Source organism: Sinohyriopsis cumingii, chromosome 1 (genome assembly GCF_028554795.1).
Source record: "Sinohyriopsis cumingii isolate HCF-2022 chromosome 1, ASM2855479v2, whole genome shotgun sequence".
In the NCBI taxonomy this organism is placed as follows: domain Eukaryota; kingdom Metazoa; phylum Mollusca; class Bivalvia; order Unionida; family Unionidae; genus Sinohyriopsis; species Sinohyriopsis cumingii.
This window is the reverse complement of record NC_142961.1, coordinates 179,637,579-179,654,546: the sequence shown is the minus strand read 5'-3', so window position 1 is coordinate 179,654,546 and position 16,968 is coordinate 179,637,579. Positions and strand designations below refer to the sequence as shown.

The 16,968-nt window shown below is 35.0% G+C and overlaps 1 protein-coding gene across 1 annotated transcript in view; it reads right to left on the bottom strand.

Annotated features, from left to right (window-relative positions):
* Positions 1 to 1,128: 1,128 nt before the first annotated feature.
* Positions 1,129 to 16,968, bottom strand: part of LOC149808477 (uncharacterized) — a 60,611-nt gene continuing 44,771 nt past the window's right edge. The window contains exons 11-12 of the mRNA XM_089977948.1: positions 11,578 to 11,643; positions 1,129 to 6,130 (exon numbers count right to left, since the gene is read on the bottom strand). Coding sequence (XP_089834074.1) covers positions 11,579 to 11,643 — 65 coding nt within the window. The 3' untranslated portion in view covers positions 1,129 to 6,130; position 11,578. The remainder of the gene's footprint in view (positions 6,131 to 11,577; positions 11,644 to 16,968) is intronic.

The window sequence follows — 16,968 nt, the reverse complement described above, 5'->3', positions numbered from 1 at the left end:
CTTCGCAGGAGTAGGTAATATCTATATATGAGCAATTCTATTTCATGCAATGACGGCCTTGTCCTTACAGACGGGTCTGTAGGAAAGGCCGTGGCCAAATGGAGCTTCTTGCTGATAGCATCATTACACGATTCCCATCACTTACTAAATAGACTTTTGATATTAGGTTTAAAGTCAGTGTGTGGTTTTTAAAATCAGATGGTTGTAAAGACAGGGCTACGTTTGCAGCAAGAAGTGCCCTTTCATTATCTATAATACTGACATGACTGGGTAACCAACAGTATACATGACTGGGTAACCAACAGTATATTGTATTGCGACAGGTACACAGCCTGGTATGTTTAATGACAATATTGGTCAATAATGGGTTTCCAACTTCCTACTGTGGAATTACTGAAGATTCATGAGTAGAAAGTCATCTCTTTAAAATATTGTTATCTACTTCCAAATGGATGGCTATATCAACATTTTTTAAACCAATACTACAATACCTAGCTGAACCTAAATAAAAATGGCACAGTCATAAATCGAATATGGCTGCCATGACAACTGTCCTATAAATCTTGTTGCAACTATCCCCCTTCCAATAGAAGATCAATTTGACATGGGGATCAAACCAAAACTCCTCTAATGATTTTTACCTGGTCCTAATCAAAAAAGGTGCGAAACTGACACAGGTTTATACAGAAATATAACCCAATCCCTTCTGGTTGAGAGTTTGGTACTTTAACCAACCACTGAGTGACCATGCTACAATATACATAGTTGACAACTGGTCCAGATGGAGTAATTCTTGTATTAAAAAAATAATTGTTGTATATCTTTCCATCATATATTGAACTCATTTTTTTTATCATTGCCTTTTGCAATATCAATTTTTGTGATACTATTTCAAATTATAATTCAAAACTTAACTCTGTACAAGACAGTAAAGATTTTAATTTAAGTGGTTAAAAAAAAATACCCAATCTTTATATAAATTTAATATGTGAATCAGGTGTATGGATGATGGGAACAAAACACAAACAAAGTTTAAATCTAAACATTATCCCGTTAATTTCATGGTGTTACATAATTAGTTCTAATATTATTCTGAGGACTTGCAGAGACAAAACAAGCAACAAAATAAAAACATCAGGACTTTTATTTCCAGTAATATTTGAGCAAAATATGTAAACAAATTTAAAAATAGTTACTAAAATAGAAAAATTATGAAAAAAGATAAATGTCTTTGACTAACGTCATTCACTGGTTGAGAGGTAGAAATGCTAATATAATTTCACATCCAGCAGCACAGACAAACCCTGTTATTAATAAATCTCTTTCAAGGACTTGTGTCCTTTGTACCACATACTCTGGTTATGTTTATGGACATTTGACTATCTAATTGATGGCCATTTTCTAACATTCATTAGAACACAAATAAAATTTGTACTGGAGAACATATATTCATGGATACTCAACTATCTAACTTAATGCCAGTCTTTCAAATTCATTTGAACACAGATAAAATATGCCATTCTTGCATTCATTAAAATACAAATAGAATAAATACTAGAGAATGTATACCTATGTATATTCAACTATCAACTCCAGAACCACTCTCCAACATTCATTAAAATAAAAATTGAATACATACTGGGGAACATATACTTGTGGACACTCATGTAGCTAATTCAAAACCATTATGTCACATACATATATACTGGAGAACATGTATTCATAGATACTCAACTTATATCTATTCCACAACCATTCTCTCATTTTCATTATAACAAAATCAAAAATACATAAAGAAGAACATGTACTCATAGAAACTCAACTATCTACTCCATGATCACTAAGTCTTTCACTTTTCAAGAAACAAACAACCAACCAAAAACACTACCAGCCACTCAAGCAATTAACACATATTAATGTAATAAGGGTGAAATGCTTGCACCAATGCCAATGAAAATGAACAGATCTGACCAGAGATATATGTCAGCACAATAGAGATCACATGGTGCTGACTATAAGGTAATGTATTTGCCGGCCTATAAATTGATACAGAGAATAATTCGAATGAGCAAATTTGTCAAATTTTCCATCCTTCATCCTTATATACATCGATGATGAGTATAAGACGAGGCCAGATCAATACCTGGGCTTTGTCATTTTCACTTTGTTCCCTGCAGCATCGCAAATTTTAGTATATCTGTAACTCAGTAACCTTTCCAGTCTGGCTCAATAAATGTAGCTAAAAATCCTAATTTGTTTCACATAAAATATTTTAAATGTATTATGTACTTTTAGCTACACATAACGATGCAGACCTAAAACTTTATTGAGTTACAGATAGGATAAAATTTGTGATACTATGTGGAAATAAACTACAATAACGTTCAGTTTCATAAATATTAAAAGTATCACTGTATGCTATTTCAGATTATAAGCAATAGGGAAATTGCATCATTAATGCTAAATGCTTTTTCCACATTGTTATGGAAGAGAGATGCATATATATTCCCTCGCATGTTTCGTATTGCACTCATGATAAAAATGAAATATGGTCTGATATCTATGAAATAGAGATATTCCAGGTCTTTATTTTTTTCCCCACCTTACTGCCCTGGTTTGCTGATGCTTTTGTAAAAGAGAAAAAGTTAATAAATAGTAAATGTAGATAATACATATACATACCATACTCCTTTAGGGTTTGAATATTCACAGTATTTGTATCCATTCAGACTCCATTTACTAGGTTAAAATGACCTTTTCGCATGCTGTAGAATTTTCTTTGCAAGTATAACAACCTCTCCATTCCAAACAAATATTTTTTTTAAGTGTATACACCCTTACTGTACTTCTACATGATTCTTGGACAATGGAAGTGATAACTAAAACTAGAAGGAATTGCTTACCTAGTGGTATTAATTAATAATGGAATTAGGCACTGCCCTTTGGTACATAAGTATAATCACAGTCATCAAGTGGACAATAGATTACTGTACAATCGTCAAGACATCTCTCTCTCTCTCTCTCTCTCATAATGGGGCATAATTTTTATTTGATCATGAGGTGTTGTAAGAAAACTGTGATGGAATAGCTGTCTTTGTCGTGGTTACTCATCTACTAACTTGTCAACTCTAATGCACCCATATCAAATTTAAACAACACTTATGACAAACAATGTATATTATTAATGCATGCTGCTTTAATGCATTGACATCTGATGTAAGTTAATTTTTATGACTGACGATCATGTAACTGATTCAAATCCTTCTGAATGTAAAGTCCTATATTTTTTCATACACTTTCTCTTACCCAAAATTAAACATGATTTTACATATTATTTTTCATACTTTTGATAATTGTTTCTACACAAAACATTACATGACATACGATAAAGCGATTTGGATGACAAATTCCATGTATAAGTCAATTCAGAGTATAAGACGAAGCTAAAATTTTATGGTCAAAAAGTATCATCTTATGACCGGCAAATTCGGTAAACATGTAAACAAAAAAGAATTGCACACAAAAAGCTGACTTCAATGACAAAAGCAAAAAAATAATAAAGAAAACACAATACAGTGAAACCCCACAAAAACATGATTTGTTATAATATTAATTCAAATACAGCATTATCATTACTGCCAAAATCTTACAATAATTGCATCAAATGGTCGAAGTACTACAAAGCTTTAGCGCCAAAAGGCACTACGAATTTAATTTTATTATTTGGCAAGATTTAACGGATTCTTGAAGAAATAAATGTCACTGATTTTTACTTTTTTTGCAAACAAATTAGTGCCTTAAAAAGCTGCTGATTGTTAATCTATTATTGAACCATCAACATTAAAGACATTAACCCTTCCTTGTTTTGTTTTCAGTGTATTCTGTGTACAACTGGTAAATAGACAACAGATGTTTACTCGGTCATCTTGCATACACATCCAAGCACCAAACAAAGCAGTGATCTGTAAAATGTTTAACATCGATGGAAGATGGATGGATGGAGCAAATGTAAAATGTTTAACATCTACCTATTCAAGAGAAAATAAAAGATCACTAAAACCTCATCAATCAATCATCACACCCAACCATTGTAGCAACAAGTTTATCTCCACATAACACTAACAATTTAAACTGTAGGGGGTGGGGGACATACTGTTGTATTTCAACATGCTATTCCCTGTTTTTGCTGTGTAGTAGTGCCAAGTGAGTTACAAGTTTTAATGAATACAGGTTTTCTTTTGTCTTTTAGAGAATGACTCAACTATCTTTATTGATATCAATCTTTATCCATAGAAAAACTAGGATATAGGCATAAACAGCATCCAGGCAGTAATACAAATTTTTTTTATATTGTTCGTCATAAGTACATGACAAGGTCAATACACACCACCACCTGTGTGATTTCTCCCAATGTCTCGTGTATGCATTTATTGTGAGTCATAAATCGAACCCTCTGTTCACATCCAGTAATATCAATGTGAGTGTTTTCGGATTCTAATGGAATGCATGCTTTTTGTTTCAACATTTTTGAAGGAATTACTATTATCATTCCAGCATGACTGGCTGGTTAGTACATTTAACTATTTATACTTCAGCTGCTAGTTGTGTTATACCTGTATATGTATGTACTAATTAATGGTTGTTTGTCAAAATGTAAATATTAAATATGTTATAACTGCTAGTATTTCTCATTCAATATACATCACGTTGGTAACTGTATCACTGACATGAATAGCTTTGTCCCCACCCCTTTTCTCTTTTAATACTAAAAGGAGACATGCATAGCTTTGTCCCCCCACCCCATTTCTCTTTTAATACATTAAGACATGCATAGATTTGTATCCCACCCCCTTTCTCTTTGATACTAAAAGTAGACATGCATAGCTTTGTACCCCATCCCCTTTCTTTTGTAATACTAAAAGGAGACATTCATAGCTTTGTCCCCACCCCCTTTCTTTTTTAATGCTAAAAAGAGACATGCATAGCTTTGTCCCCACCCCATTTCTCTTTTAATACTAAAAGGAGACATGCATAGCTTTGTCCCCACCCCTTTCTGTTTTAATACTAAAAGGAGACATGCATAGCTTTGTACCCCATCCCCTTACTCTTTTGTTACTAAAAGGAGACATGCATAGCTTTGTCCCCACCCCCTTTCTCTTTTAATACTAAAAGGAGACATGCATAGCTTTGTCCCCACCCCCTTTCTCTTTTAATACTAAAAGGAGACATGCACTGTTTTCTTCAGGTTTCTAGTTTTGGTTGTATAATGCATAGCTATATATAGTGCATAGTTTGACAGAGCTTTGTGGACACTGGGCATAATGTTATGGCAGGGTTTTACTGTAATTATATCTGAATCTCAATGAGGCAGATTTCCTTTTCTCTCATGGTAATACACAAAATGTTTCAGCAAATACAAGTAAGATTTTCTTCAAGGACGTATTTTTGGCATTTTTTCCTTATTAAATATAATGACTTCAATAATCTGATGATTAGGGAGATATGGACAGATAGAAAATGCAGACAAGGGTAAAAACGTTTCTAAGCACCCAAAAAGAAAGATTGAATTTTGTGCAGAACACTTAGTTCCATTATGAATTTCAGATGTTCTGTCCCATTATTTTTTACACTATGCAATTATAAGAAAAATACAATCCATGCCAAAATTTCTTATTTTTCCAAGAGTCCCTGACTCAAATTATACATAGGTGATATGTCAAAGGATTCTTTCTTCAAATTTCTTATTACTGTCTTCCTACTGTTCCTTTAATAATCAAAGAGTCTAGGATGTCTGACATTTTTTGTCAGTAACAAAAAAAACTATTGGCTGTTACGAAAAGAAAAGCTTGTCAATAGTAACATGCATGGGTTTAGAACCAAAACTCATTGGTACAGAATTTCTTTTTCTATCACAACAATACATCTGGCAGAGAGAATGGTGTGAAAAGAACAATTTGTCGGTTACTGCATCAAAGGATATCCCCTTGTGTAATTCTGGCACATCAAAGGATTTCCCCTTATGTAATTCTGGCACATCAAAGGATTTCCCCTTGTGTAATTCTGGCACATCAAAGGATTTCCCCTTATGTAATTCTGGCACATCCCTCATCATCATGTCCTCTTTTCGATGCTGTGGATAGTAATAATAATATAATTATGAAAAATATGATAATAATAGTGAAGACCATGGCAAATGCATTGTTGATGAAGTGACAACAAAATATTGAACAGTGATGAGTGTGTAACAATATAAATAAATTTCAAACATGCTTTCAACTGCATTAATTCTTTTTCATAACCTGGTTGTGGTAAAAACACATCCCATATTTTGACAGCAATCAATTAAAAGTAAAAAAATGCTAATTTAAAATGCAATTTGTTTCATACCCTAAAATAATTCTTTAAAGTGTACTAGTTTGTTAGCCATCCCAGACCATAAATTTTGTAATATTTTTACTGATTATTTAAGGCATTCTTAATTTCCTGCCCCATATTTCAATAGTTCATGAACAAGCACTTTCAAGGACTTACAAGACAAGTCAATGTAACGGTATATATGGGTAAGATGTGATGCTGTGCATGAATTGTAGTGCAGGCCATTGTTTGAATGCTGTGCATGAACTATAGTGCAGGCCATTGCTTGAATGCTGTGCATGAACTGTACTGCAGGCCATTGCTTTAATGCTGTGCATGAACTATAGTGCAGGCCATTGCTTGAATGCTGTGCATGAACTGTAGTGCGGGCCATTGTTTGAATGCTGTGCATGAACTGTAGTGCAGGCCATTGCTTGAATGCTGTGCATGAACTGTAGTGCAGGCCATTGCTTTAATGCTGTGCATGAACTGTAGTGCAGGCCATTGCTTGAATGCTGTGCATGAACTGTAGTGCTGGCCATTGCTTGAATACTGTGCATGAACTGTAGTGCAGGCCATTGTTTGAATGCTGTGCATGAACTATAGTGCAGGCCATTGCTTGAATGCTGTGCATGAACTGTAGTGCAGGCCATTGCTTGAATGCTGTGCATGAACTGTAGTGCAGGCCATTGCTTGAATGCTGTGCATGAACTGTAGTGCTGGCCATTGCTTGAATGCTGTGCATGAACTGTAGTGCAGGCCATTGCTTGAATGCTGTGCATGAACTGTAGTGCAGGCCATTGTTTGAATGCTGTGCATGAACTATAGTGCAGGCCATTGCTTGAATGATGTGCATGAACTGTAGTGCTGGCCATTGCTTGAATGCTGTGCATGAACTATAGTGCAGGCCATTGCTTGAATGCTGTGCATGAACTGTAGTGCAGGCCATTGCTTGAATGCTGTGCATGAACTGTAGTGCAGGCCATTGCTTGAATGATGTGCATGAACTGTAGTGCTGGCCATTGCTTGAATGCTGTGCATGCACTGTAGTGCAGGCCATTGCTTGAATGCTGTGCATGAACTATAGTGCAGGCCATTGCTTTAATGCTGTGCATGAACTGTAGTGCAGGCCATTGCTTGAATGCTGTGCATGAACTGTAGTGCAGGCCATTGCTTGAATGCTTTAATGCTGTGCATGAACTGTAGTGCAGGCCATTGCTTTAATGCTGTGCATGAACTGTAGTGCAGGCCATTGCTTTAATGCTGTGCATGAACTATAGTGCAGGCCATTGCTTGAATGCTGTGCATGAACTGTAGTGCAGGCCATTGCTTGAATGCTGTGCATGAACTGTAGTGCAGGCCATTGCTTGAATGCTGTGCATGAACTGTAGTGCTGGCCATTGCTTGAATGCTGTGCATGAACTGTAGTGCTGGCCATTGTTTGAATGCTGTGCATGAACTGTAGTGCTGGCCATTGTTTGAATGCTGTGCATGAACTGTAGTGCAGGCCATTGCTTGAATGCTGTGCATGAACTGTAGTGCTGGCCATTGCTTGAATGCTGTGCATGAACTGTAGTGCAGGCCATTGCTTGAATGCTGTGCATGAACTGTAGTGCAGGCCATTGTTTGAATGCTGTGCATGAACTGTAGTGCAGGCCATTGCTTGAATGCTGTGCATGAACTGTAGTGCAGGCCATTGCTTGAATGCTGTGCATGAACTGTAGTGCAGGCCATTGCTTGAATGCTGTGCATGAACTATAGTGCTGGCCATTGCTTGAATGCTGTGCATGAACTGTAGTGCTGGCCATTTCTTGGATGCTGTGCATGAACTGTAGTGCTGGCCATTGTTTGAATGCTGTGCATGAACTGTAGTGCAGGCCATTGCTTGAATGCTGTGCATGAACTGTAGTGCAGGCCATTGCTTGAATGCTGTGCATGAACTGTAGTGCAGGCCATTGTTTGAATACTGTGCATGAACTATAGTGCAGGCCATTGCTTGAATGCTGTGCATGAACTCTAGTGCAGGCCATTGCTTGAATGCTGTGCATGAACTGTAGTGCAGGCCATTGCTTGAATGCTGTGCATGAACTGTAGTGCAGGCCATTGCTTGAATGCTGTGCATGAACTATAGTGCAGGCCATTGCTTGAATGCTGTGCATGAACTGTAGTGCAGGCCATTGCTTTAATGCTGTGCATGAACTATAGTGCAGGCCATTGCTTGAATGCTGTGCATGAACTATAGTGCAGGCCATTGCTTGAATGCTGTGCATGAACTGTAGTGCAGGCCATTGCTTTAATGCTGTGCATGAACTATAGTGCAGGCCATTGCTTGAATGCTGTGCATGAACTGTAGTGCAGGCCATTGCTTGAATGCTGTGCATGAACTATAGTGCAGGCCATTGCTTGAATGCTGTGCATGAACTGTAGTGCAGGCCATTGCTTTAATGCTGTGCATGAACTATAGTGCAGGCCATTGCTTGAATGCTGTGCATGAACTATAGTGCAGGCCATTGCTTGAATGCTGTGCATGAACTGTAGTGCAGGCCATTGCTTGAATGCTGTGCATGAACTATAGTGCAGGCCATTGCTTGAATGCTGTGCATGAACTGTAGTGCAGGCCATTGCTTGAATGCTGTGCATGAACTGTAGTGCAGGCCATTGCTTGAATGCTGTGCATGAACTGTAGTGCAGGCCATTGCTTAAATTCAACCACAGACAGCATATGATACAGCCTACTATCTGTCCTTATGGAAAACTAATTGTCTTAGATACAAACTAATATCAAAACAAATAACAACATTTTATATCTGAAGTGTGACAATTCAAAATGTACATGCCCAAATTTGAACTTAATTTCAACTCCAGCAGGCTCCAAATTCAGATTTGTATAATAGTTTTCACACATTTTCAATTTCATGATACATCATTTTACATAATAACTGAATAACAGGCACATTTTCTTGTTAAGTTTCGAAACATATATAAATTAACCATCACAGATATGATGGTCATTCAAGAGTTGGTTGGTTGTTATGGGTTTAATGTCAATTTTCAGTACATGGTGGCCAGTATAGTTTGGTGGAGGAAGAATCCAGGAAGAACCACTTGCCCATGGGAAGTAGCTGGCAAACTTTCCCAGATACCCGTGTTGGCTGAGCCTGAGACTCAAATCCATGGATATAGAAGTCTGTCAGTGATCTGTAAAGGTGAGCTCTTAAACCACTTAACCACCCAGGACCCAGTTGTTCAAAAGAAAATGGTCCACAATCTTCCCTACACAACTCAACTTTGCGAACTTTGCATTTGCACATCAGACTTTTAAAAATGGCACAGTCATTTGGATTAGAGGTCACAGGGCCCTGTGGATCTGAAATATTCTGGATTAGCGGCAACAGAACCCTAATGGTCAGGAAACATTTGGAATTAGAGGCCCCTGAGGGCCATGAACCAAGCAGATCATAAAAATTGAACTCAGACTCAAAATGCAAATAGTTTAGTGACCATATTCACAATAAATGTAAAACTACCAAACTGAAAGAATTAGGAAATTAGGATATTATTTTTATTTTTTTTTAATGTAAAGAAAACTCTAAGTACAGTTTCTACTTTTGGATTTTGTGTCCAAGTTCAGTTTTCAGGTTCAGATAGTTTCCTCACTACAAAGTTCAGTAAGTATGCATCTGTATTTTGGTGGGGCCCAGAGTGGCCTCTAGTCTTGGGCTCAGCCACTGTAGTTATGCAAGAAAGCTTGCCAATAAATTCCCATATGTCAGTGATTTTTCCAGAAGTCTGACAATTCTAAAATTTACAATAACTATGACAGCAAAATAAATTATAATCATGTCAGCCCATGTGAATAGAAAAACCAAGGAGGCCAGAAATGAATAGACAAAAGAAAAAAAGCAGACAACAGATAAATTTTATTTAACTATAGTTGGCATTGCATTACATAATAAGAAACATTAGCGTGTTGTAGCTCTTTTACCAACTGTAAACAATATAACAATTTAATTCAACCGATATATAGTATTTACAATCAAAATGTTTCTTTAATTATGATTCTAAGGTAAAATATTCCCCCACTCCCACTTTATAAATTCAATGCAGAGAAGTGAATTTACATGGATATAATATAATATACAACACACTTACATCAGTGTTAAAATATACTGGTTAAAATATGGCTAGTCAACAATTCCAATTTTGAATATACAAGGACAAAGACAGACTACACAAAACATAAAGCCCTCAAATATGATAAGTGTTAATGCAGTTTCTTCTAAAAGGGAGGAAAATGCATCCATAACCATGTTTAAGTGACACAATCCAACATTTAGGGCAATCAAATAGCTACAAGCATATATGCAACATTTAGGGCAATCAAATAGCTACAAGCATATATGCAATATTTAGGGCAATCATATAGCTACAAGCATATATGCAATATTTAGGGCAATCAAATAGCTACAAGCATATATGCAACATTTAGGGCAATCAAATAGCTACAAGCATATATGCAATATTTAGGGCAATCAAATAGCTACAAGCATATATGCAACATTTAGGGCAATCAAATAGCTACAAGCATATATGCAACATTTAGGGCAATCAAATAGCTACAAGCATATATGCAACATTTAGGGCAATCAAACAGCTACAAGCATATATGCAATATTTAGGGCAATCAAATTAGCTACAAGCATAATTACAACTGGAATCTCAATGCTAAGCACATGACGTTTGATGCTCAGAAACCATCATCCATGCCTGATGTTTCTTACTTACTATAAATTATCATTTCTGATTAAAAATTCTACGCAGAGAAGTTAAATTAGATGAATATAATATAATCTACAATTACATGCAGTGCTAAAAATAAACTGGTTAAAATAATACATCCTTAAGATGCCATTTACATGCATAGTGATTGGAGTCAAGTGATCATACTGATTTTAAATATACAAGGACAAACACACACTATGTAAAAACAAAGAAAGCACACAGATATTATAAGTGTCAATGCAGCAGAAGCATATTATTAATAAAAGTATCTTCTAAAAGGGAGGAAACTCCAGCTATAACCATGTGTAAGTGACACAAGCCAACATTTAGAGCAATCAAATAGCTACAGTACAAGCATATGTGAAAAACAAATCTAAAATACAAAGCACATGACTTTTGGTGCTCAGAGACCAGCATCCATACATGATGTTGTTTACTTACTCTAAACTATATGTTCCAGTATATCATTTTGATTCCCATCACCATTGGTCAATAGAGGTGTCTTCTCTGAAAGTTAAAGTTTACATATTGCAGGCATCAAAAAAACAACAAATTATATATATATATGTATGTATTTCCACAGTCTATATTGAGCAGAGACCATGTTTACATGAGACCATGTTTACATGAGTGGCACTCTTCATACCATAATAGTCAACACCTTAACTTTTCAGCTTGGCATCCCCATGACACTTCATGACAAAATGTCTACTAACATGCATTTCCACAGTCTATGTGTTTATGGGGACATTCATATTTTATGAGGATTAGCAATAAAATATAGCAAGATCAAAATAGTATAAGCATGACATTCAACATTGATCAATATAGTACATTAGTAGTTAAGAAAGTTATAGATCTAGTACACTGGTATTTTTCATTTTCAAACTTACTCATATCAATAACAATGCTTTTTAATGAGTTCTAATTGAATTTCAAACTAAAACATCATTGTGCCAGAAAAAATCACCATAGTTACATACATGAGCAACAGTCCTGAGCTACATCATCAAGACATACACAATCATTTTTTAAAACTTTTTTGACCAACGGCAGAATGATACACAGATATCATACACTGATGTCTTTACCTCAAACAATAAATATCAGCAACACCAACAATAAATTCACACAATCAGTATGAAACCTAGGTGTTACTCTGGACAGTACTCTCACATTGCACCAACATGTCATGAACATATGCAAGGCTGTATATCTTGAGCAGAGATGCATCAGCTCCATTCGCAAATATCTTTCAGTTGATGCCACTAAAATACTTGTGTGTTCATTAGTACATGTACTTTAAAGACTGGACTATTGTAACCCAATTCTGTCTGATTCATCTCAATATCTACTCCAGAAACTTCAAAAAGTTAAAAACACAGCTGCTCAGATCATACTAAGAGTACCATGATCAGAGTACACCTCCCCGCTGCTCTGTACCCTACACTGGCTATCCATTCAATCCAGTATTGATCCAGAATCAAACACAAAATGTGTTCTCTGTGCTACGTTTCACTGTCGGACTCTAGTCCAACATACCTATCCAACCTCACCCAGGTGTACACACCAGCAAGATACTTATGCTCCTCTTCTGACAATTGTATACTCATTATTCCCACTATGAAAATAAAGTCATATGGACAGCGTTCTTTTGCATACCAGGGCCCAGCAATGTGCAATGAATTGCCCGCTGAACTTAGACACAAAGACACGGTGATCCCATTCAAGAGTGCTCTCAAAACTCACTTATTTCGACTGCAAGAACAAACTTAAAGACCTAATAATGTTTCCTACCTTAAATATTCTCAGCATGTCTTTTTTATGTTTTCTAATTTCATGGTGTTTGTTTTTGTAATCATATCATTATATGTTTTTTATCTTATAGGTGTTGTCTAATGTTGTAAAGCACTTAGAACTTCTGAAGATTAGGTGCTATACAAAGTCCTCATTATTATTATTGTTATTATATATTTAATAGTGATCTATTGGTCAGTGTACCCTTTCACGTATCCAATCAATCTGTGTGTGTGATTTAACATAGCTTTAAATAAAATTCAGCTATATCACTACGATGTCTGCAAGGCAGTTTATAGTGATGTCTAGTACTGGGGCATCATGCCGCAGACATGTAGTATGATGTTCCAGCCAGTCACAATATACTGACACCACACCAACCAATCCTAACACTAACCTCTTAATGGTGAGCACCTTGCAAGGCAGCTGTTAGTATCATTTTTGTAAGTCTTTGGTGTGACTTTGCTAGGGTTCAAACCCAAGACCTCCTGCATCCAAGGCAGACACTCTAACCACTTACGGGACTGAACTGGTCCCAGTCAATTTGTATATACTCTCTTGTTAGTCACTGTGTTAGGTTTGTTATTGTGTTCAATGAAACTTTTGCTTTATCAATGATATAGTGTTAGAATTATTTCATAGCTAGCAATGTGTCACCCAAAATATTACATCCATGTATGAAGAAATAAGCATGGTAAGCCATCAGTTTTTTTTTGCTGTGTTCAAGACATATATAATATGCACTCAGAAGAAATAGTGGAGAATTTCCAACAAATTGATATTGGTCATATATTTCAATATTTTAAATTTTATGAATCATTTACTTAACTCCAATTAAACATTTTTTTAATATTTGGCTTTTTACAAAATGCTATAGAAAACTTGTGACTGATATCTGTATGTTAACTGGACTACTACCTACTGCTTCAAAAGTGGTTTCAATTTGCTTTTTTGTCTCCTTTTTTGTTAGCTATATTTCATCTTCATTTACTTGTTTCTTTAGACATCTGTGGGTTATCTCTCCAGATCAAAATAAATTTATTTTGAATTTCTTCAGGTTTATAACTGAGATATGTTATGCCAAACTTTGTCATGATATTGTATTCATTTCTAGGCACACTAACATTTCCACATGCTATCCTTTTATTCCTGTCCTTCTCAACTTTAAAAAAAACATTTAAAATTCCTGTCAGTTTATCATTTTTGTCGCATTATTTTCTTAAATACAGTTATTCTATTCCTTGACAACATAAACATTAATATCTTTTATCATTATTTAATTACTTTACAATTTAATTAACTACTAAAATACATATCTTTAAACAGCCATAAGGTACTAAGTCATCATGAGCTGAGAAAACCAACTTTTCCATTTTGGTGTTGTTTATCTCATCATCAGATGATCTGAGTTAATAATTTCCTGGTAATTTTTTTAATGACTAAATACAAAATTAGGGTTATTTTATCACATAGTATTTATTAGTTTGACATTTTCTTTTCATTATCATCAGTCCAAAGCAAATAGTTTTCGAAAAGTGGTTCCCAGCCTCTTTTGGCCAGAACATCTAAAAAATATTTTTTCTAGGTCTCACAACTTTATTTCCACATTTTTGATAAGTTTTGTCACAATAAAAAAAAATCCTGGTGACCCTCCAGAATGTCTTTGCAACCCTGAGTTTGGTCATGACCTGGGGGATGGGAACCACTCTTTTAGACTTCAAACCACAAAACTCTTTTATAGGTGTGCCACGTAGTTCATCCATGAAAAATCAAGGAATTTCTTTTGTGTACATGTGGTATTTAAATCATGTTGTCCTTCAAGTAATCAAACATGTTAAAGAACTTCATGTTTCCTATCATTCAAGTAATCACACATGTTAAAGGACTTCATGTTTCCTATCATTCAAGTAATCACACATGTTAAAGAACTTCATGTTTCCTATCATTCGAGTAATCACACATGTTAAAGGACTTCATGTTTCGTATCATTCATGTAATCACACATGTTAAAGGACTTCATGTTTCCTATCATTCAAGTAATCACACATGTTAAAGGACTTCATGTTTCCTATCATTCAAGTAATCATACATGTTAAAGAACTTCATGTTGGCATATTGTCCATTTATATAGATTGTTTTGATCTACCTATTTTAATTGAACCATTCTTATAGGTTGTACTCATCTATTTATATAGGTTGTTTTGATATACCCATTTTAATCAAACCATTCTTATAGGTTGTACTCATCTATTTATATAGGTTGTTTTGATCTACCCATTTAATCAAACCATTCTTATAGGTTGTACTCATCTATTTATATAGGTTGTTTTGATCTACCCATTTAATCAAACCATTCTTATAGGTTGTACTGATCTATTTATATAGGTTGTTTTGATCTACCTATTCATATAGGTTTTGATCTACCCATTTTAATCAAACCATTCTTATAGGCTGTACTTATCTATCTATTTATATAGGTTGTTTTGATCTACCCATTTTGATGTACAAATTATTATTAGATGTTTTGATCTACCCATTTATATAGGTTGTTTTGATCTACCCATTTATATAGGTTGTTTTGATCTACCCATTTATATAGGTTATTTTGATCAAGATACATGATGTAGGACATTGTTGGAATATTCATAAATTTTAATTTGTGGATCATTATCTGCATAGTATTCATCATTAAATTTGGCTTATCAATGTAGAATTAAGCTAATTTCACCTCATATTCTTCTGTCAATCATCAAGAAGTGTCTCTCAACAAGTTTTACACTAGCAAACTTCAAGCATGCACCATGAGCTAGTCCAGGTGCAATGACATAGTGAGTATAGGGTTGAGTAATGACATAGTGAGTATAGGGTTGAGCAATGATGTAGTGAGTATAGGGTTGAGTAATGACATAGTGAGTATAGGGTTGAGTAATGACATAGTGAGTATAGGGTTGAGAAATGACATAGTGAGTATAGGGTTGAGTAATGACATAGTGAGTATAGAGTTGAGTAATGACATAGTGAGTATAAGGTTGAGTAATGACATAGTGAGTATAGGGTTGAGTAATGACATAGTGAGTATAGGGTTGAGTAATGACATAGTGAGTATAGGGTTGAGTTCATAGTTTTATATGCAGACACTCATTCATCCAAAAAATGTCACATATCATCAACATATATTTATTTATGTCAGTCATTTTGACTTTATGCTGAAGTATGCCATGGCAACCTAGATGTATTTCTTATCATTCCTGATTGGTTTGAACAGAATAGTGATGAGAACTTTTCTGTCTGTGATATAATCCTGGGAGATGTTCTTTCCTAAATGTTTAAGTTGCATTCATCGAAACCATCTAATTTTATCTGACAACTTTTCATCACTAAAAATCTTTACCAGTTTTTCCAATGACAGGACCTTTAATCTAAAGCCATCAACAACTCTTATCATTATTTTAAAATCTATTTCCTCTCATCTTTCATGAATCTATCGATCAAGAAATCCTTGCTGTATGAATGTATTTATCATTGATGTCCAGTATGATTTTTACCTCTTGATCAGAATCTGTGTAACTGACTCCTTAATAATAAACGTCCTAACAAGATAAAAATTTTAATTGAAAGTGGTATGTATTTTGAATATTTCAAATTTAAATTACATCTATCATCAGCAGGACTTGACAAAAAAACATGTTTAAGTTTTGATCGCTGCCATCCGAAAATTTTGTAAGAATTGATTTTGTTATAGAAAATGATTATTTCCTTTCAACAGTAAGTAGATTTTGTCCCAATTTCTGTTCATTATATGTTGTGTATATAGTTGCAAATAAAGTTTTATTTTATCCTCTTGTTGTCTAATACTTCATTCTTCAAACAGTCAGATCTACTTATCTGTATTTAACTCTGACACCTTCTTTACTCTAATGATGTAGTTTGTTGTACACAATCTTTTAACACCACTCGTACAATAAAGACAATGGCATTGTCCTTCTTTTAAAGACAGATGTAACTTGAAATGAGACTGAGCTACATTAATAGATG